Raw genomic sequence first — 21,944 nt, 5'->3', positions numbered from 1 at the left:
CAATGCTTCTGTGCTGCTGCTGGGCTTCCCTTTATGCCACCGCTTGGGACAACGGACCGCGGCGAGAGAAGGTGGAGTTGTGGCTTACGGGCCCGGAGGAGGGCGCTGCCCTGAGTGGGATCCGGAAGATTCACACTGCATGCATCACCTGCACCCCCCCACCTCCGGCAGCTCTCTCTGGGGCCAACCCTCTCCCTGCCAGGCGGGCGGGACGGCTGCCCCTCGATGCCCGACTGTCTTCTGTGGTCCTCTGCGGGCTCACCGACCTCCCCTCCAGGGGGTGAAGCTCTGGAGCCCAGGACCCTTCTCCCGGGCCTGCCCCACCCTAAGCACGAGGTGCCCTACAGACCTCTGGAACGGGGGTCCTCTCCCTGAAGGGACCCGTTAGGGTCGGGCAGTCATTCCTGTGGGTGGCGCCTCTGGGGTCAAAGCTGCTTCTCGTTGCCCCAGCCACGGCCCCTGCGGGCAGCAGGCACTGACCCGGCAGGTTTTTGCCCCCGAGCCTGCCCTAGGCCCTCCCTTGCCCTCCGCTCCCCCTCCGGCGGATGACTCAGCCAGGGGCGGCGCCTGGGCTCCCCTCCTCCCCGACCCGCACTCCGGGGCTGGGCCGGGCGCACGCACTCAGCCTTTCCTCCCCGCAGGGAGGGCCCGGCGGTCCGGGTGAGCCCCTCCCTCAGCCCGCGCCTCGCTGGGGGTCTCCGGCTCCCAGCCCACCGCCCGTCCTGCCTGAGGCCCCAGGCCGCGGCGACACGGGTCCCAGCGCAGGGATACCTTCCCTGACGCCCCGCGCCCCGCCCTCTGCCCCGCCCCTCCCCTCCCGGGGCAGGTGCTTCCCCGCCGCGCCCCGCCCCCTTGCCCCGCCCCCACCCTCCACCCTGTTCTCTGCCCCGCCGCGCCCCGCCCCTCCAGCCTTGCCCTCTGCCGGGTCCCGGTCCTCTGCCCATCCCCTCCCGCCGCAGGTGTTTTCCTCGCCGCACCCCCCTGTCCCGCTTCCCACCCTCCGCTCCGCCCTCTACCCCGCCGCTCCCCGCCCCTTCCGCCGCACCCCTGCCCCGCCCCAGTCCTCCGCCGGGCCGCGCCCCGCCCCTACCCCGCCCCCGGCCCGCCCCCGGCCCGCCCCCGGCCCGCCCCCACCCGAGAGTGGTGCTGTGATCTCAGCCGTGCGGCTGTCCTGGGAGGCCAGCCGGCGGGGGCGGGGGTTGGGTCGGCGCCTCGGCCGGCCATTGGCAGAGGTGGCCGCCACTGGCTGTCAATCCCACTGGCCCGGCCTGGCCCCGCCCCGCCGGCGCAGCGTCGAGGGACGCACGGCCGCGGGGGGTGCCGGGACGGGTCCAAGATGGCCGGGTGCTTCGGTTCCGCTCCTGTACGCGGCCTCGAGTCCCATTCATTGCCGCGCTGCTGAGCGGCGCCGCGGGTCGGCTCGAGGGCTCGGGGGGCTGTCCCTGCGGGGCGGGAGGTCGCCATGGCGACCCTCGAAAAGCTGATGAAGGCCTTCGAATCCCTCAAGTCCTTTCAGCAGCAACAGCAGCAGCAGCAGCAGCAGCAGCCTCCGCCGCCGCCTCAGCCTCCTCAGGCGCTGCCGCAGGCGCAGCCGCCGCTGCCTCAGCCGCAGCCGCCGCAGCCCCCGCCGCCCCCGCCGCCCCCCCGGCCCGGCCGTGGCCGAGGAGCCGCTGCACCGACCGTGAGTACGGCCCGTTGCAGCTCCCGGCCCAGCGACGGCCGGGGGCGGCGGCGCCCCTGCAGACCCCGGCCCCGCGGCCCCCCGAACTCAGGGCGCGCACTGTCGCCCTTCCCGCGGCGAGACCCCGTCCCGTGGCCATGCCCGGGTCCCCCGGCGTGGGTCTGCGCCGCTCCGCAGGCGGGCACGGCGTCGCCGGCCTCCCCTGAGGGCACCGAGGCGGGCACGGCCCCAGCCCTCTGCCTTCCCCGGCGTGCGAAGTTAGGGGAGGAACTTGCTGCTTTGTATTTGCCAGAAGCGGGCTGTGCTGTGAGCAGAACTTGGAAGAGCCGAGACCGCCACTTCCCTTCCGTCTCGTCGTCCCTGAGAGGGAGGAGCGCTGGGGCTCAGGACATTCGCGACGAGCGTGGGAGCCGGAGCGATGGGGGGAGAGTGATGACGTCATGCCTTTAGGCCGCCGCGGGTGGGGAGGCCGCGGGAGTGCGGTCCCGGCCCAGCGGGAGTTCGTTCCAGGGGGCTCTTGACACAGCCTGTGCCTCAAGCTGTCTTCCCACGTTCTCGAGGCACGTAGCTTAGTTCGGGAATCGCGCTGGTAGCATCAGGAGGAGACCCGCTTGTCTGAGCTCACGTGGGTCTGCAGAGCCTTGAGTTGTGGTTGCCAAGTAAGTGGGGAGCTGCTTAGGAGGTCATTATTAAGAAGTGAGAAGTAATAAAATTGACTTGGATGTTAGGAGGAGTCGACTGAAGTTTCTTGCCTGTTTTCAGTTGGACATAAAGACAAGCCGTTGTCGAGGGAGAGGTTAATTGCTGCGGGATGAAGGATGTGCATTATTACACCAGCGCTGTGGTCCAGCCGCCTGCGGTCCCGGGGGCGGCTCCTGTTTCCTTCTGTGGACACGGCCTGTTACTGTCGGAAAGCTAGGGGTCTCTGTTGCTTGTGCGTGGAGACCATGCCTTCCCGCAAGACCCAAGTACTTTCCCCCCAAAGTCTCCGTGAGGCCTTCCCCCTCGGGGCATTGCATTTCCATCAGGATGTGCACATGGTGGCATTTAATGAGGACAGTTTTCAAGGGGCAGACCCTTTAAGGAGCTTCCTCTCATTTTTAGTAATGTTATTTTACTCGTTATGTTTCTGACGTGATCCTTGCTGTGTCCTGAGAGTTTAATTAGAAAATGAGGATTCCAGGAGTAATGTTGACTTATCTGTTAGGATAAAATTTTAGAAAAAAATTAATTTTTATTTTAATAGGTGAAAAACCTTCTTGGATGCATAGAGAAAAACTTTTTTTTGAAGATTTTATTTATTTATTTGAGAGAGAGAGATGGTGAGAGAGAGCACAAACGGGGGAGTGGCAGGCAGAGAGGCAGAGGGAGAGGTAGGCTCCCCACTGAGCAGGGAGCCCGATGTGGGGCTTGATCCCAGGACCCTGGGATCATGACCTGAGCTGAAGGCAGATGCTTCACCGACTGTGCCACCCAGGCGCCCAAGAATAAAACATTTTTTAAAAACAATTTGACTTATTTCTACGGCAAGTAATTTATAATCATAATTCATTGCAGACTTTTCTTGTAGTGCTTCTCCAGGAGGTAGATGTCATGCAGGTTCACACATTGCCTGGATCTTGTGTAACAGGAGGCGCTAAGCAGGGCTCTGGTAGGAAGAGAGACCTTACTGCTGTCACTGTCTGTGGGCTTGTTCAAACACTGGGTCAGTCAAAATCCGCCATCTGTTTCTTATGCTGATTTGACGAACCTGAATTTGCTTATCTTCAAAATATGGGTACAAAGAGGTTTCTTTCTAAAGCTGCCTTGACAAAAGTAGGTAGATGTTGTTTTATTACTTTATTTTAAGGTATTGTGTGAATGACTTATTTTAAAAGTGTAATCTATTATTTTTGTGTAAGTAGTGCACTCACATGATGCAAACTCTAAAATTACAAAAAGGTAATAATTAAAATGTCTCTCTCCCACTCCTTTTTCCTGAGTACCTCTATTCCCAGAGGCAAGCTCTATTATACTTTTCCTTGTGTATCCTTACAGATATAAACCATGCACATATGAAGATAGATTTTAAGTTATTTAAAACAGAAGTATTTCAGAATAGTAACTTCTAAAGTTTCTTAGCACGCTCTGAAATCAACTACATTGGCCTCATTGTAGTTATTTTAAATAAAATGCATAAATATCATATTTGTTGGAACTTTGCTGTTGAGAAAGCAGGTATTCATTAATTTTGAGTAACAAACTCTGCTTACAAGTTTGGATCTTGGCTTCTGTTCAGGCGCTTCAGCTGAAAAATCCATTCGCCAAAGTAGGATTGTCCAAAAACAATTTAGAAAGTATCTGTTCTATTTTTATGGTCCTCCTCTGTTGTGGGGCGTTGCAGTGTCTCAGCCACGCGTGGGCTTCAGTTGAAGTAGCTGAGTGCCTGCTCGGTGCTCAGCACGTAGGATGCAGGGGTGCTGGGCCGGACCGGCTCCAGTCTCAGCAGGGCTGGCATGCAGGGGGGATGCTGGAGCGGGGGACGGTCCTAACTGTAATTATGGGGCCGTGACATTTGCGTTTGGTACTTTCTTACTGTCCATCAGATTCCCACGTGGTTTCCCCCGACTTTAATTCTTCATTCATCGGTAAATATTTACTAAACATCTAATGTATGCCTCTGTGGTAATAGCTGCAGGGCTGCAGCAGTCAACAGTTAAAGCTCCGCCCTCGTGAAGTTTTCATTTCAGTGAGGGACATAGACAATAAACCAGATGGATCAGCAAAATACAGAGTATGGTAGAGAGTGATAAATGAAGGAGGAATAGCAAAGCAGGGGAAGGAACTAGGAAATGTCAGCGTTGACAAGGTGTTGACATCTTAGATAGGGTGTCCAGGGAAGGGCCGTTGAGATTGTGGCTTTTGAGTAAATACCTGGAGAGGCTCAGAGATAGAGCTGTGAAGGTGTATGGAGGAGGGACATTCCAGGCAGGGGAAGAGGTCCAAAGACCCCCTGTTTGAGGAATACCAAGGAGGTTGGTTTGGTTGGTTGAACTAGTGAGAGGGAGACTCTTAGTAGGGGGTGGGCTCGGAGAGGGACTGAGCGCCACAGCAGATGAGTCGGCCCTCCCTTGTAGGTGGATTAAAGACATGGGCATTTATTCTAGGTGCAGTGGGAAGTCATTGCAGGGTTTGGTGGGAGGCGTGGCAGGATTTGAGTTCCATTTTACAGTGAATGGCGGTTGAGAACGGAGTGAAGGGGAGCAGAGGCGGAAGCAGGAAGCCAATTAGAAGCTGTTAAAGTGGTCCGGTGAGAGATGGGGTGGATGCTGTCATGATGCTGCAGGGGCAAGGTGAAAGTGACTGAAGGTAGAACCGACAGGACTTGTTCCTCTCTGCCGGGTGTGAGGTGACTTAGCTGAGGTTGGTGTTCTCAGTCCGGATATATTCAGCTGCAAATAATGGGAAACCCTGCTGCAGTAGCTCAGACAGGTGAGAGTTCATTCTAAGACAGCGTGAGTCCGTGTGAGGAGGCTGAACAACGAGATGAGGGACCTGGCCCCTTCCTTTCTAACTTCCTTTCTTCTCTCTCCCTTCCCTCCTCCCCCCTTCCCCCCCTTCCCTACACCCAACCGTGGGGCTCAAACGCAGGACCCCAAGATCAAGAGTCACTCACTCTACTGACTGAGCCACCCAGGTGCCCCAGTCTTTCTTATACTTAGTTTGTAAGCCCTTGTCCTCATTGTTTCCCATTTTTTAAAGTTGAGTTATTTGTTTTTTTATTGTGGAATTGAAACAATTTTTTATGTATTCTGGACTAGACCCTTATCAGATACATGATTTTTAAAACATTCTTCCTTTCTGTGGATTGTCTCTTCATTTTCTTGGTAGTGTCCTTTGAAAGCACAAAAGTTTTCAATTTTGATGAAGTCCAGTTTTCTACTTTGTCTTTGGTTGCTGTACTTTTAGGTGTCGTATCTATGAAACTGTTGCCTAATTCAAGGTCACAGAGATGTATTATTCCTGTGTTTTCTTCTAAGAATTTTAGAGTTTTACATTTACATCTGATCCATTTTGAGTTAATTATTATATATGGTGTAAGGTAAGGGTCCTTCTTCATTCTTTTGCGTGTGGATGTCCAGTTGTCCCAGCACCATTTATTGAAAAGATTCTTCTTTCCCCGTTGAATGTATTGGCACCCTTGTTAAAAATTAATAGCCCACAAATGTATGGATTTATTTCTGGATTTTCAATTCTTTTTTTTTTTTAAGATTTTATTTATTTATTTGACAGAGAGAGAGAGAGAGTGAGCAAGAGAGCACAAGCAGGGAGAGCAGCAGAAGGAGAGGGAGAAGCAGGCTCCCCGCTTAGCAGGGAGCCCGATGTGGGGCTCGACTTCAGGACCCTGGGATCATGACCTGAGCCAAAGTCAGATGCTTAACCAACTGAGCCACCCAGGTGCCTTGAGCACTGCGTTATTTTATTTTTTTAACATTTATTTATTTTTAAAGATTTTATTAATTTATTTCAGAGAGAGTGAGCACGAGCAGGGTGAGGGGCAGAGGGAGAAGCAGGCTCCCACTGAGCGCAGAGCCGGGTCGCGGGGCTTGATCCAGGACCCCAGGATCATGACCTGAGCTGAAGTCAGATGCTTAACTGACTGAGTCACCCAGGTGCCCCTGGACTTTTTATTTTTTAAATTTTATTATGTTATGTTAAACACCATACATTACATCATTAGTTTTTGATTCTCCTGGACTTTTAATCGGTCTAAATGTCTATCCTGTACCAATACTATACAGTCTTGATTACTATAGTTTTTTTTTAATCACAATTTCAAATCATGAAATTTGAGTCCTCCAACTTTGTTCTTTTTTAAGATTGTTTTGGCTATCCTAGGCCCTGTTTTTTCCTATATGGTTGTCAGATCAGATTGTCAGATGCACAAAGAAGCCAGCTAGGATTCTGATAGGGATGGCATTGAATCTGTAGATCGATTTGGGGAGTATTGGCACCTTAACAATGTTAAGTCTTCTGATTTATGAACATTGGCAAAGTTTTTATGTAAAGTGTCAGAGAGGGGCTGTTTTTGGGCTTTGTGGGCACAGTGTCTCTGTCACAGCTGCTCACCTCCGTGGTAGAATTAAAGCAGCCGGAGGCAGTACGTACATGGATGAGTGTGGCTGTGTTCCAGTAACACTCATTGGTGACATTGAAATTTGAATTTCATGTAATTTTCATGTCACGAACTATTATTATTATTGTTATCATTATCATCTTCAGCCATTTAAAGATGTGAAAACACTTCTTAGCTTGCAAACCAGCCCAAAATAGGCAGGCTGTAGCTTGCCCATTCCTAGATGAAATATGATCCGACCACTTTTGTGAAGCATTTCTTTTCTGGTTACTTTCCATTAACTAGTTTAAAAAATTATAAAAGTTACACATATATATCGTAAAACATTTTCAAACAGCACAGAAGGTCTATCCTAGTCTCATTCCCTAAAAATAACAATTATTAAACTTGTCTTCTCTGATTTTTTAATGCATATTCAGGCATTTAAATGTGTCTCAGTTTTTGTTTGCATGACTGAGATCGCCCTGTATTTCTCAAAGAGCAGTATATCATAGATATTCCGCTATATATCATATATGTTCCATAGCGGTGTATATATATATATATATATAAAATTTTTCTTAATCGCTGTATAATAGTGTAGAATTTCTTATTTATTTATTTGGAGGTGAAATTCATATAACATAAAATGAACCATTTTAAAGTGTATAATTCAGTGACAGTTCATACATGGACAATAATTTTTTTTAAAAAAAGGACTTGGAACTGTAAGGGCAGAGGTTTCACATTGTCCTTTCAAATGGACTGCTGACATATTCTCTCCACCTAAGAGAGTCCCCACCTCTGTTAGCTCTAGTTCCTGAAAGTGAGCCAGCCATCTGACCTTGGATTGGTCCACCCTCAAGACATTTGGTCTTATTCAGACAAGAAGGAAAAAATAAAACACCGTATAAGACACTGGTCAATGTGCTGAATTGAATCAGCTTGGGTGCTAGAGTACGTGTTAGAGATACGATCTGCCGTAGATCCTTGCTGCTCAAAGTGTGGTCTCAGGCCAGCAGTTTGCTGTCATTGTGAGCGTATAAGGAGTACAGACTCTTTCCCCCACCTGAGATGTACCGAATCAGAGTCTGCATTTTGACAAGTTCTGTGAGCAATCTGTGTGCACACTAAAAGCTTGAAAAGCCCCGCTGTAGATGGTCAGGTTCTGTGAACAACACTGTCAGTGTTTGGGAGGGAAGACGTGGGCTGTTTGTGTATGTCCAGGGATAGCTGAGGCTATGTCACTTCTCTGTCCCAGGGCCATCGAGCATTTGTCTAGCCCCAAAGTGGGTTGTAACCCTGACACATGAGCCACAGTGGGCTTGAAGAGCTCCCAGTGGGAATGGGGACTTAAGTGGGGACTGGACTTGATGACCTGGAAGGAGCCCTTTCAACCAAGTGCTGGTTTTGTGCTAGGCCGTGTTCTGGGCCCTGGGGTTACAGCAGCGAGCAAGACCAATAGTGATGAATACTATGGGGAAAACAAAACAGAATAAGGGGGAGAAGGGGTGTGCAATTTTATTTAGGGCATAAGTGCACCGAGAAGGTTCTACTGGAGCAGAGTGGAGGGAGCAAGCTGTTTGGATATCTGGAAGTAGAGATCCAGGGAGAGAACAGACAACAGTGTGCGTTCATATTTGAGGAATAGTAAGGAGGCCAGTAGCTGAAGCAAAATGAAGGGCAGAAATAGACAAGGTTAGAGAGGTGGGAGATTAGAGATTAGGGTCAACCAAATGGGGCTTTGTGCACCACTGTAATGAGGACTTTGGACTTTACTCTGCCCAGATGCATACTTGTGTGGTAAAACAAATGATCTAATTTATGTTTCTAAACGATCACTTTGACAGCACCAAATGCTGGCACGGCCAAAACTGGGTCATCACTTAATCATTGCTGGTGGGCATAGGAAGTAGTATGGCTACTCTGGAAAACAGTTTGGCAGTTTCTTATAGAACAGAATGTGCAATCACTATTTGACCTGGCAGTTGTACTCCTGAACATTTATCCCAGAGAACTGAAAAATTCTGTTCATGTAAGAACTTGTACATAGATGTTTATGGTAGCTTTACTCATAATAGCCAAAATGTGGAATCAGCTTCGATGTCCTTGGACAGGTGAATGGTTAGGCTCCTGCTGATGGTTAAGCAGCTAGATGTCCTTGGACAGGTGAATGGTTAAGCTGCTCCGGATACCTGCCACAACGTAGGTGCTCCTAAGGAAATCATGCCAGTGCAAACAGCGGGTCCCGAAAGGCTACAAACTCTTTAACATGTAATCTTTTGAAAGGACCGGGTTTTAGGAAATGAGGCTGGATGAGAGGTCGCCAGGGTTAGGGAGAGAGTGGTGGGTAGAGGGCGGGGGGGGGGGGGGGGCATGCTGTGGCTCTAGGAGGGGCCCTTGTGGTGATGGAAATGGTCTGTGTCTGCGGTGGATCCATAAACTTACACAGCTGATAAAATTGTAGAGAACGAAACACATACACATAATGAAGAAAAGACTTTTTTCATTTAGCCTAACAGATTGGTTTTTTGAAATGCACCTTTTTTAGGTAGTGGTTATCACTGTATTTGGTTAGATCACCAGTAAGAAAGGCTTTATTTTTTTATTTTTTACTTTTAAAAAATATTTATTTTAGAGAGAAAGAGAGAGCAAGCGGGGCAGGGTGGGGCAAGTAGAGGGACAAGCAGACTCCATGCTGAGTGCAGAGCCTAACGGGAGGTTGATCTCACTATCCTGAGATCATGACCTGAGCCAAAATCAAGAGTCTGGACACTTAACTGACTGAGCCACCCAGATGCTCCAAGAAAGATTTTATTTTAATGGTCTTTTCTATGACACAGACTGTAGATTGGGGAAGTCTTAGCCCTTGGTCCCCCTAATCAAACAGCACTTTTATTTTTAACTTAGGTATGACACATAATTCCAGAATGATTTTTGGTGTCCCATTCCTTCTTAAAATCTGTCTGAAGGAGCCCTAATGTTTTAGGACCACTCACATTAGTACCGTACTTGCTGCAAGTGAAGTGGCGGGAGGCGGGGGCAGTGGGGAGGCCTCGGTCCTGCTCGCTGGCTGGGCTGTGCAGGTTCCACCAGGTGAGTGTGCAGAGCCTGAAAAGCGCAAGGCAAGCAGCGTTTTCCAAGTTCCTGTGGAGTCCAGGCCTTTCCCCTGCCAGCCCTCCACTTGGAACTACATTTTTCAAAACAGATCTTAAAAATAACATGATATTAACAATAAGAATTTAGATGAGAGCTTGAATTCCCATTCTTAGAAATCGTTCTTCGGTAATTAACGTGGTCCTAGCATGCTTTTGTGGCCTGGCCTTTTTTAGGTGCCTCCTTGCAAATGTGTGTTTCTGGGCAGATTGCTTTAGCACGGATGAGGGGCAGTCGGAAGGTTGTTTGGGTTTTGAAGGTGAAGTTAACATGATTGCATTTACCCAAGTTGGAAGAGTCAGGACTGCTTACCCTGTTGATCTAGTTCCTGCTCAGAAAAGGTGGTTCCCTTTTTTCCTTAATTTCCATACTTACCTTTCACGTAGAACAAGCCAGTTTGACATATCAGTTCATCAGTTGGAGTTAAATTCCATGGGGGAATGAAGTGGTTGTGGTTTTCTAAGTTTCCAAGTTTGCTTATTGGACAAAATAAGATAGCAAGGAGGTATTTCAAGCAGGGACCATAGACTATACAGGAATTGAGTCTGAAGATGCACGACCTAAACAACTGCGTTATTCCGAGTGGCCAGAGTTGCCTGAAGGCTGGGGAATGTGGACAACTGGAAAGTAGCCTGAGGCCTTGTTCTAACGGGCCTGGTTAGACTGCGTTTGTAAGTGGGCACCACGGGGCCGTAGCTTGTGCTGTGTGAATGTTGGTGTGCTTGTCGCTTTCAGTGGGTGGTACTGGAATGATTGTTTTTCCCCTTTTCTGATAGTTTTGGTTAATGTCTCTTCCTTGGGGTGTCTGAGGGTAAAGTTTGATCCCACACTTTAAAATATGGATAAAAGAGGGGGGGGCTTTTTACAGGATTTAGTTACACTTGTCTGCCTTTTTAAGCAGGCATTTTTTAGAGTTTGACTCTGATGTAAAATTGTGAAGTTCTTTAATGATGTGTCAATTTCACACGTTTAGCCATGTTGGCAATGACAATGGATTTGAGAAAAATAGAGCAAAATTAAAGTATTTGGTAGCAATCAGATGGTTTGTGTTATGCTTCTCACACAAAACAAGTACTTACTAATTATTGTTTGAATTTCAATGGCACGTTTAGCACCATTGAAAACTGTCTGCCTGCAGAATTTTGTGATTCTTGGGCTATCGATTTTTGTGTGGAAAAGATTCAAATTTCATCATTGCTAGGAAGTGATTGTGAATCAGGTAAGAAGAGAAACTTGAAATATGTGTGCTTTCTTCTTAGCTGTAGATAGAAAGTATACTGTTCTGTTTTCATAATAAGAATCACGGAAGGTGCTGCTAAGGGACCTGTGATTGGTTGTCTACAGTCCGGCAGGTGGATTGCACAGGCTTGGGTTCCCACAGCCTTTGAGCTCCAGTAGGGATCACGCCAAGGCTGCTTTTTTTTTAGTAGCTTTGCTGTTTGTACTTTTTTTTTTTTTTTCCATCTCTTGGTTCCAGAAACTCAGGTTCAAAGTAATTATCATTTATCTTCTGAATCCTATCTGAAAGACTGTCTCAACTTTTGAGCCCATTTTAATGTGTATTTTACTTATTCTTGTACAGAAAATGTTGATTTATCCATTTCCTTGTCGGCTTTTTATGAACATCTGTGAAGTGCAGGCCTTGTGCTGAGTGCTAGTAACAGACGTGCTCTGGCCCTTGCTCTTAGTCTGTCCTCCTGGGAAGGCGACTCCTGGAGCAGTTGTTACCAGAGTGGCTTGGAGGCTGGCTTGCGGGGCGGGGGGAGGGAGCCCCAGGGGAATAGGACAGGCTTTCCCCACGGGGCCGCCACAAGGAGGAGGAAGGAGAGGGAAATAGGCAACAGAAGAATGTGCTTTTGTTTTCTTGGGTGAGATCCATATTCTGTCTTTGACTTTTCGCTCGTTTCATGCACATTTACTCAGGTTCTGGCAGGGTGGGTCTTCTTGAAATCAGGTGCAGGACTTGACAGCTGTGCTGTTTGTTGCTCACTGTATTCTTTTGGTTTATCCCATATATGAAGAGGGAGGCAAAGTTCTTGTTAAGACTGGTATTTGTATCTATTACTCTGTAAAGGTAAATGTTCCATTGGCCCGGCCGGTTCTCGATCAGGCATGTGTGTAATTACTGTGAAGCTGGTAACTTTTTTACTCTTTTCTGGTACCCTGGTATGTGAATTCAGTTCATTTAAGGCCTTGGGCAGATTTTCACTTTGGAAATCAAAAGGTAATGGGTAGGTGAGTTAGTTTGCTTCCTAAATGCTTAAAATGGTCAATGTTCTTTAATTTTCTTGATGGCGGTCTTACACTGGGCAAATTAATTGTAAGCTTTTGTAATGGAGAAATTAATCTGGTGGTTTAAAGAAGAGAACATTTTAATTCTCAGAGCACTTTCTTCTTTAAATCGAGGTGTAATTTACAAATAGCACAGTGTACCCTGTTTAGTGTACAGTTCTGTAAGCTTTGACAAATGCATGTAACTACTACACAGTAGGGGTTTAGCACAGTTTCCTCACCCCCTCAAGCTTCCCCTACCTCTTTGCCTCCACTCCTCTCTGCAGCCCCTGTAAATTACTGATCACTTTCTGTTCCTGTAGTTTGTCTCTTCCAGAACATTATATAGATGGAATCCACCACTATGTAGTCTTGAATCTGGTACATTGAGATTCACCTTGTGTGTAGTAGTGGTTTGCTCCTTTTTACTGCCAAGCAGTATTCTGTTGTCTGGTTGTGGGGGTTTGTTCGTCCGTCTACCGGGTGAAGGATATTTAGGTTGTTTCCATTATAGTGCTTTTGAAGTGGGTGGCTCCTGAGGATGGGAGGTGAGAACCCTCTGCTTCTTGTGGTCACTTAGGGACCCAGGCTCCTCCCATCCTGTTGGTTCTGCAATCTTCTTGTCTTTATCTGTACAATCAAAAACTGGGTGTTAGGCACGTTTGTTCTAATTTGAGGGACTAGAAGGAGAGATACCCAGGATAAGCTGGTGAGGCAGATACTCCATATATCACTTCCATTCCCATTTTATCTGAGAATGAAGGCGAGTGTCTCTCCCTACCTACAGGGAGGCTAAGCAATGGAACTTCTAATGGGGGGGGGCATGTGTCCAAGAAGGAAAGATTGGTGTTTGCGTGGATGACTAGCAGGCAGTCTGCAGTATTAACTTACTAGTAAAAGTCCTCTTCAGGAAAGAGACCAGTGGGAAAGACATACTCACCAGTCCCTGTAATGATGGTCTCTAATAATTGGCCACTCATTGGGAAGCCCCCTGTCAACTTGCCATGAAGGAGGCTTCTCACTCAGGCCCTGATTCTTTTCTTGTTCGAAACCCCTGCCTGTTCTTTTTTTTTAAAGATATTTTTTATTTGTTTATTTGACAGAGAGATAGAGAGCACAAGTAGGCAGAGTGGCAGGCAGAGGGAAAGGTAGAAGCAGGCTCTCCAGGGAGCCTGATGCGGGGCTCGATCCCAGGACCCTGGGATCATGACCTGAGCTGAAGGCAGCTGCTCAACCAACTGAGCCACCCAGGCGCCCCACCCCTGCCTGTTCTTTTTGGCTCCTGGCTTCCCCCTTTGGAGGTTTGTCCTTGCCCCTTTTCTTCTCCAGCGACGTCTGAAGTGCCTTTTGGAGGTGTTGCCTTCGTTGGATTGTGTAGTTTGTAATAGCCTGTTCCTTCAGATGCACTTTTTGGAGCCTGAGGGTTGCACTGGGGACTTAACAGTCACAGGTGTTCGCAGATTAGACCCCTACCCCTTTGGTAATATAATTCCCTCAAAAACTATTAGTCTTCTGGTTTAGTTGTTTCTAGTTAGTACGAGGTACTGGTAACCACACTCAAATTCTTCTCTGAATGTAGTTCTTCAGCCTGGTTTAAGTTTTGGCTTCCTCTTTGGATCATCCCTCTGTCCCTTGTTTTGAAGGTGTCTGAAGCCGCAAGTGTGGGTGGGAAGCAAGCACCTTTACTCTGATCTTGAGCGGGCTGTTTGTCTCCTTGTGTTGCCCCAGAAGTCCTTACAGGAGGCTTCTTCCAAGCTGTCTGGGGGTGTAGAAGTGTTCAGTCTCCCCACCAAGAGTGGGAGGTCAGCCGTCAGTTACAATGTGATCTTGAGCAGCAGAGGCAGCTTGGTATGAAGAGTAGCGATGATGCTGCATTGCATTGAATCACGTGCCCCCTCCATCGGTGTGATCTTGGGCAAGTCACTGTTTGCACTGCAGTTTCTCCTCTAAAATGGGAAAAAGAGGTGCGTCAGTGACATGACCCAACTTTTCTGTGGAGCCGTGTAGTTTAGGAAGCCTTTGGTTGAGCTCATCTGTGCCTCCCCGAGCTGACCCTACTCTGCCCCCAGCATGGAGTATGCGGTTTCTTCCTGGTGGTCCGGAAGTGCTGTGGAATGAATGAATGATATGTGGAAATCGGTGGAGTGGATAATTCAGTACATGTTCACTTTCCCTTGTTTTTTCTTTTAGAAAGAAGGAACTCTCAGCCACCAAGAAAGACCGCGTGAACCATTGTCTGACAATATGTGAAAACATAGTGGCACAGTCACTCAGGTAATTGCACTTCGAACTTTCTAGTAAAAATTAAGACTGTATTTTTGTTCCTAATGGGCTAGAATATTCTTTGTCTCCCTAGTTCTCTTAAGACATTTAAAGGCCCATTTTCTCATATTTCTGACTATAGCTATACGGAGTCATATTCCTTTTTGTAACTTAATGAACAAGAGTTGTAACCATTATGATAATTGAACAGGGTGTTTATATTTAGTTAGCACTCTTGGTAACTGTGATCACTGAAAAATCTTCTGTTTGATATTTTTACATTGTGGCAGTAATCGGAACAGGCAGGAGACTGTCCAGTGACACGTCTTGTGTTTGCTTCTCATTGGCACCCTGCTGCTGTTCGGGCGCGCCCAGCAGTGGCCGGTGCCTGCTCACCTGCGCTTGGGGATCTGCGGGGCCCTGGGCAGTGGACTGTAGGCCAGTCTCCCTTGCTTCATCTTTCTTTTGTGGTGAACTCGTGGCATCTTCTTTTCTGTCTTTGCTTAACTCTCCTCATTCTCTTTGCTTTCGGTTGTCTGTCTTTCTAACCACTGTTCCTAGTGGCTGTGGAGGGTAAATATTTCAGGCCTGTTTCTAGGGCCTCAGTAGGAGACAGATGTGCCTGAGGTTTCTGAATTCTGTTACCTGGTTGGATATGGGTGAAATACTTCTCTCCTTGCTTTTCTTTCTCTTGGAACAAGTAATTCACATTATTGTCCTGCTTGGAAGCTGGAAAGAGCTCTCTATAATCTGTTAGAATAACAATCTTGATTTTAGTACTGACAGAAACTTAGTGACTCACTTATTTTTAATGGCACCTTGCATTTGTATTTTATATTTTCAAAGTGATTTCGCATATAATAGTTCATTTTAGCTGAACTTGTTCCATCGTTTGGGAAATGTGGTGGATGATTTCTCTTTCTAATTTGTAGAAATGTGGGAAGCAAATGAAATAACAAATGAGAGTATGTGCTGAAAATAAAAATTGTAAGTTAGCGTGCTGTTGTAGAAAACAACACTGTGATAAAAGTAGGGAAAAAAAGAATTCCATCTCTACTCCTTATAAGCCAGCTGATTTTGGATAAATTTAACTTCTTTCAGTCTGCATTTGTGAACTGTAAGTCCTGATTTTTGGGGTTCTTGTGAGATTGGGTGACACTGCATCCCTGTTCGTTAATCGCATGGGAGCGAGAGCTCTATAGGGTTGTGACGGGTCTTGTCCAGAGCTACCAGGTGTCACTGCTTTCATGTGAAGTGACTTAGATCCCTGACAAACATTTGCTCTCCTGCTGCCCTAGCAGAGTTTTGCCCATCTGACCTCCAGCATCCGGGAGTCCAGGAACATTTCACTGTGAAAGCTCACGGACCCAAAAGACGAGCTGTCTTCCACTTGGAATGCTTCCTGCTCTGTACTTACTGAGTTTCTTTTGCTCATTCTCAGTGGAATTGATGGAATGTCGGCTTAGATTTAAATATTAGTAAAGTATGTTGGGATATCTTAGGATTGGTTTGTGGCTCAGTTTGCCATCTTAAATCAAAATAGTAGCTGTTAGTGGTTTTCACAGTAGTGTATTTCTTCTGTTTTTATGGAGTAATGCTGATAGTCATGCTTCTTGTTCTACAGAGGGACATGTTGATGGGATATTTTATGGATCCAGAGAGGTCGTCTTTGGTGTCATCAGACCAAAGAATAACTTAGTTTTAAGATACTTTCCGTACTTTGCAGGAATTTCAGAGTGTAGGGCTCAAGTAGATATTTTATTTATGTATATAGTGTTTTATCAACTCTTTCCTATAGCTGGTATTTCCTGTGATCTCTCCTTGAATATAACTAAATCTTTGATACATTTCTGTAGCTTCTGTGATATACTAACTTTGTCTCCAGTGGGGTTATTTCAGTGGTAGCTTCTGGAGTTTTTAATGTGGGAAGTCATCTAAAACTTCATGGATATTGTGACTGTTAATGTATTTCAGCTCCCAATTTGGTGGTCTGACCTACGAGTTCCTAAATATGGATGAGAGTCAAGATCATCCAGAAAATTTGTCAAAAATACAGTAATGAAGATACCTCACTGTCCTCTTTCCCAAACACACTTATATTTTCTGTTCAGGTGTAGTCTGGGGATTTGTTTTTCACAAGTCTCCTCTTGGGAGTACTTGGGAACCCTTATCTAAGCGTGTGCACCTTGATAAAGTGGTTAGGTAAAAATAAATATACAGAAATCCATAGGTTTCCCACATATTAGCATAGGTCAGTCAGAAAATATCAGGGTTCAAGATCCAATTCACAGTGGCACCAACATCTAGAATTTCAAGGAACTGACAAGAAATATGCAGAAAACATGTGGACTGCTGTTGGCTTTCCTGAAAGGTATAGATGACTACTTTCCTTCCTAAATGGAAGACTTTTTATTATAAAGCTGAGTTTTCTCTAAATTAATCCATAAATTTAAATAGCCTTGATCAGAGTTCTAGTAGGGGTATTTTTGAACTTGTTCACCTGCAAGAATAAATACATGAATGTTGCAAAGAAAATCGGAAACATCAGTAGTATGGTGAGAGGTGATGTACACAATGTTAAATTAGTTGTTAGACATTAAAGGTTTGGGATAGAAAGTTAGGAGAGTGTATGTGTGCATCTGTGTGTGTGAATTTATAGTAAAGATAACATTTTGTATCAATAGGGAAGCGATAGGTTATTGAACCAAATGACTCGAGGAAAATTATGTCTGTGCCTCATATTGCAAACAGACATAAATGTCAGGTTAATTACTTAGATGTAAAAAAATGAAATTATTATTAAAAATAGGATATTTGATCTTAGGCGGAGGAAGACTAATAATATAAAGGAAAACATTGTTTTGACTGGAATATGGTTCAGTATGTCAGACTCCACCTTAATCAGATTTGAAAGTAAATTCAACTTGGGGATGGTATTGACAGCATATATATCAAAGGTTTAATAGCTGTATAAAGAGCAGTTATAAATCATTAAGGAAAAGACTGTCAGCCTAATAGGAAGGTAGGCAAAGAACATGACCAGGTGGTTCAGGAAGTAAGAAATATGTGTGGGCCAGTAAACCTGACAGCTGACATGTATATTTTGTTTCCTGTGGGAAAATATTCACATTTACTAGTCATCAGGGGAAAGAGACCAAAGCGAAAACAAGAATAGCTTCATCCGTCAAACTGACAAACATTAAGAAATACTAAGGGGCTGCCTGGGTGGCTCAGTCGTTAAGCGTCTGCCTTTGGCTCAGGTCATGATCCCGGGGTCCTGGGATCGAGCCCCGCATCGGGCTCCTTGCTCCTCGGGGAGCCTGCTTCTCCCTCTCCCACTCCCCCTGCTTGTGTTCCCTCTCTCGCTGTGTCTCTCTCTGTCAAATAAATAAATAAAACCTTTAAAAAAAAAAAAAAAAGAAATACTAAGGATTTTTGTCAGAAGTGATACAACCTTCTTAAAAAAGGCAGTTTGGCAAAAATATCAAGCTTCAGACTGTCATCTTTGTGGCAGTCTCACCTGAGGACGTTATCCTCGGGAAAGTGTGACAATGTCCGTGCAGTGCTGTTCATCCCATTAGAAAATTAAAAATAATGACTTACCAGTTGGGGAATTGAAAAAGTAAGATACATTTATAGAAGGGAATGTTAGTTAACTTTATAAAAGATGATTGTTAGAAATGTGTATTTGTGACCAGAAAATTTATTTATTTATTTATTTTTTAAAAGATTTGTTTATTTGAGAGAGAGAGCAAGGGCGAGCACGCAGAGGGAGAGGGAGAAGCAGACTTCCCACTGAGCAGGGAGCCCGATATGGGGCTCGATCCCAGGATCGAGCTGAAGGCAGACGCTTAACTGACTGAGCCACCCAGGTGCCCTGACCAGAAAATTTATTAACACTATGTTAACAACTTAAATTTAAAATAGCAAGAAAGATATTTGCTCTGGTAAGATAAATACCAAAGACAGATTTACTTTCCTGTCTAAGACAGTTGATAATGGACAAAATATATGTGACAATGGTTTTCAAGACATCAGGCAAAGAGCAACAGCAGTCCTCGAAAAATGGAAAAGTGTGGGAGCCACATGACTCCCCCTCCCCCGCCGTTACTGTGTGGAAGGAGTTATGTGGGGAGGGGAAACCCAGGCAGAGCCGTGGGGTGCATGTTTGGAGAGACAGACAGAGCTGCCAGCTAGAGCCAGCTGGGGAGAATCCCAAAGAAGACAGTGCTGCACAGAATGATCCCTGGAGCCTGCAGAGGGAGGGATTCTTGAGTCTTTAGCTCCTATGGAAGTGCAGGTGCTTATAAGGATAAAACTTAGGGCTGGGGTAGGATCACCTAGAAGGATGAGGAGGAACACTTGCTGGAACACTTGGTGGAAGAGCTCCTGTTCACACCAGCCGCAGTGGACAGGTATCCTTCCTGGGCCTTGGCTGGAGGATGCAGAAGGGTTTGCCCTCATGATGGGGGCTAACTTAGCCCTAAACTAAGATGTTATTCTGGTCCTGCCTGATAAAGCTTACAGGCAAAACCCAAGATTATACTCTTTCATAGTAACATTATTGCATCTCAGAGCAAAGTTCAGGAGTGTTTATAGGAATTCAGAAGTATATAGGGCCCAACGAGGTAAAAATTAGACGATCCGGTGTCCAGTCAAAACTTTTCAGGAGTGCATATAAACAGGACAATAAAATTCGTAGTGGTCAGTTGAAACTGACTCAGAAATTGCACAGATGGTTAAAAAAAAATAAAAAACAAAACCATGAAAACAGTTACTTTATGTATTTGAGAAGCTAGAGAAAAGATGGAATGTGTTACATAGAGAGACAAGACATTAAAAAGAGCTGTGTTGAACAAAGGTGAGAGTGGCTGCAGATTCCTTGCTGGAAAAACCATACGCGCCAGCAGTCAGTGGGGCGTCATTTGTAAAGTCTTGAAAACAGCCTGTGACCGCATAGCCAGTTAGTCCGTCTCTCAAAAACAGAGGTGAAGTAGACACGCAAAAGCTGAAATAATTTATGTCCAGCAGGCAGCCACTCTAAGAAATAGTACAGAGTGTTTCCAGTAGAAGGAAGATAAGATGAGAGAGGAATCTGGACCCACGCAGAGGATCGGAGAGCAGGGACATGGTAACCTGGCGCCATGTGACTAGAAGACCTGCCTCCTCATTTTCCATCTCTTTAAAAGTTAATGGATTGCTTGCAGCAAAATTAATAACCATGTATTTTGGGGCTTATGACATGTGGAAGTAGAATGTGTGACAACATTGGCATAAAGGCTGGCTGTAGCTTGTGTTTGGCCGCATAGTGCCCCTGCCCCCGAGACAGCAGGTCCTGATCCCTGGAATCCTGTGTAAATGTACCTCGAAGGGAAAGGGTCTTCCCAGACGTGATTAAGGTAAGGATCGTGAGATGGCGAGATTGTCCTGAGTTGTCTGGGGGGACCCTAGATGTAGCCACATGTGTGTCCTTAGAGAAGGAGGCAGAGGGAGATCTCACACACAAACACACATAAACACACACACACACACACACCACGTACACAACCATACCCACACAGGCACACACAAACACATACACACACCACACACACGTAGAGCACACCCCCCCCATACACACCCCACATCACACATACCAACACACACATACAGACACACACATATACCAACACACACATACACACATGTACACAAATGCACATACACACCCCCCCCCACACCCCCTACCACACACACACCCCACATCACACAGATACATACCACACGCACCACATACACCACACACATACACACATACACATACACACACATGCACATACATGCGCGCACACACAAGCGTGTGTGCAGCAGTGTGAAGATGGAGCACAGACAGGCTTGGAGATCAGGCCACGGGCCGGGGGTGCTGGCCACCACCACACTGGAAGAGGCAAGGAGCCCTTCTCCTTTGCAGTCTCCCGAGGGAAGTACCTTGATGTTTGGCCCAGTGATACTGATTTGGGCCTTCTGGCCTCCAGAACAGCGAGAGGGTGAACACCTGTGGTTTTCATCCACCCGGTTTCTAGTAGTCGGTTACAGCAGCCCCAGGAAACGAACCCAGTACTGCTGTCAGTTTCTCATGTTGTATGTGAAGTGCTGTAACGCCGTTAAGGCAGACTGGAATAAGTTAAAGATGTATCCTATAAGCAAGGCAACAATTGAAAGCACAACAGAGAGTTATAGCTAATAAACCAAAAAAGGAGATAAAATGGGGTCATAAAAATACTCAACCCAAAAGAAAGCAGAAATAGGGAAAAAGGCAAATAAAGAGCACCTGGGGTAAGTAGGAAAGAAATAGTGTGATGGTAGATTTAAATCTACTTAATGTCAATAATGACATTAAACAGAAGAGACAGGTTTCTTCAGATCTGATGAAAAACCAAAACCTCATGTATCCTGCCTACAGTAAACCCATTTTCAGTATAAAGGTGCAAATAGCTTAAAAGTGAAAAATAAAAAGGCTGACCGTGCTAGCACTGATCAGAGGGAAGCCAGGGTGCTTGTGTTAATTTCAGAGAGTGGATTTTAAACAAAAGCTATTACCAGAAATAGGATGGTCACTTTTATAACGATAAAGGCATCAGTTCATCAAGGGGCATTTAGCAGCCCTAAATGTTTAAGTAGCTAAGTACAGAGCTTCTAAAATACATGAAGCAGAACTTGATTGAACTGCAAGGAGAAACAGACAAATCCACAATTATAGTCCGATTTCAGTAGCCTCTCTCAAACGTTCTTAGAGCAGCAGACATAAAATCTGGATCTGGAAGACTTGAACAACAGTACCCACCCCTGTGGCCTGGTTGGCATTTATAGACACTCCACCCAGAACAACAGAAGACACGCTCTTCTCAGATGCTCACAGCACACTTGCCAAGAGAGACCACATGCTGAGCCATACAACAGGTCTCTAAATGTAAAAGGATTCATACAAGTATGCTTTCTGACCTCGATGGCATTGAATTGGAATCTGTTCTAGAAAGATAGTCTGGAACACAAGTAACACATTTCCACATGACCCATGGGTCACAGACAAAGTCAAAGGGGAAATCGGAAAGTATGCTGAATTGACCGAAAATAAAAAGAAAGGATTTCGAAAGTTGAGGTATGCCACTACGGTGTATCCAAGGGAGGGTCATAGTACTCGGTGCCTGTCGTAAGAAAAAAAGAAAGTTCTCAAATCAGTGACCTCCGCTTCCATCTCAGGAAACTTGATAAACAAGAGCAGATGAAACCCAAATTTAGCAGAAGAATGGACATAAAGATAAGAGCAGAAGTTATAGAAAACAGAGAAGTCTATAGGAGCTCAATAAAGCCAGAAGTGAGTTCTTTGAGAGCGTCCGTAAGATTCATCAGACCGACCAGGCAAGAAAGAGTGAAGTCACACAAGTGTCTGGAGTGAGGGAGATGAGTTTAGTATGGGTTCTGTAGATATTAACAGGATTA

At 46.2% G+C, this 21,944-nt stretch overlaps 1 protein-coding gene across 1 annotated transcript in view; it reads left to right on the top strand.

The window, feature by feature from the left end:
- Positions 1-1,462: 1,462 nt before the first annotated feature.
- The window catches only part of HTT (huntingtin), a 138,777-nt gene continuing 118,295 nt past the window's right edge, over positions 1,463-21,944 (top strand). The window contains 3 exon segments of the mRNA XM_021677709.2: positions 1,463-1,639; positions 1,641-1,681; positions 14,394-14,477. Coding sequence (XP_021533384.2) covers positions 1,463-1,639; positions 1,641-1,681; positions 14,394-14,477 — 302 coding nt within the window.

Source organism: Neomonachus schauinslandi, chromosome 2 (genome assembly GCF_002201575.2).
Source record: "Neomonachus schauinslandi chromosome 2, ASM220157v2, whole genome shotgun sequence".
Classification (NCBI taxonomy): Eukaryota; Metazoa; Chordata; class Mammalia; order Carnivora; family Phocidae; genus Neomonachus; species Neomonachus schauinslandi.
Note: the sequence above shows the minus strand (reverse complement) of the source record. Positions and strands in the feature narration are given on the sequence as shown.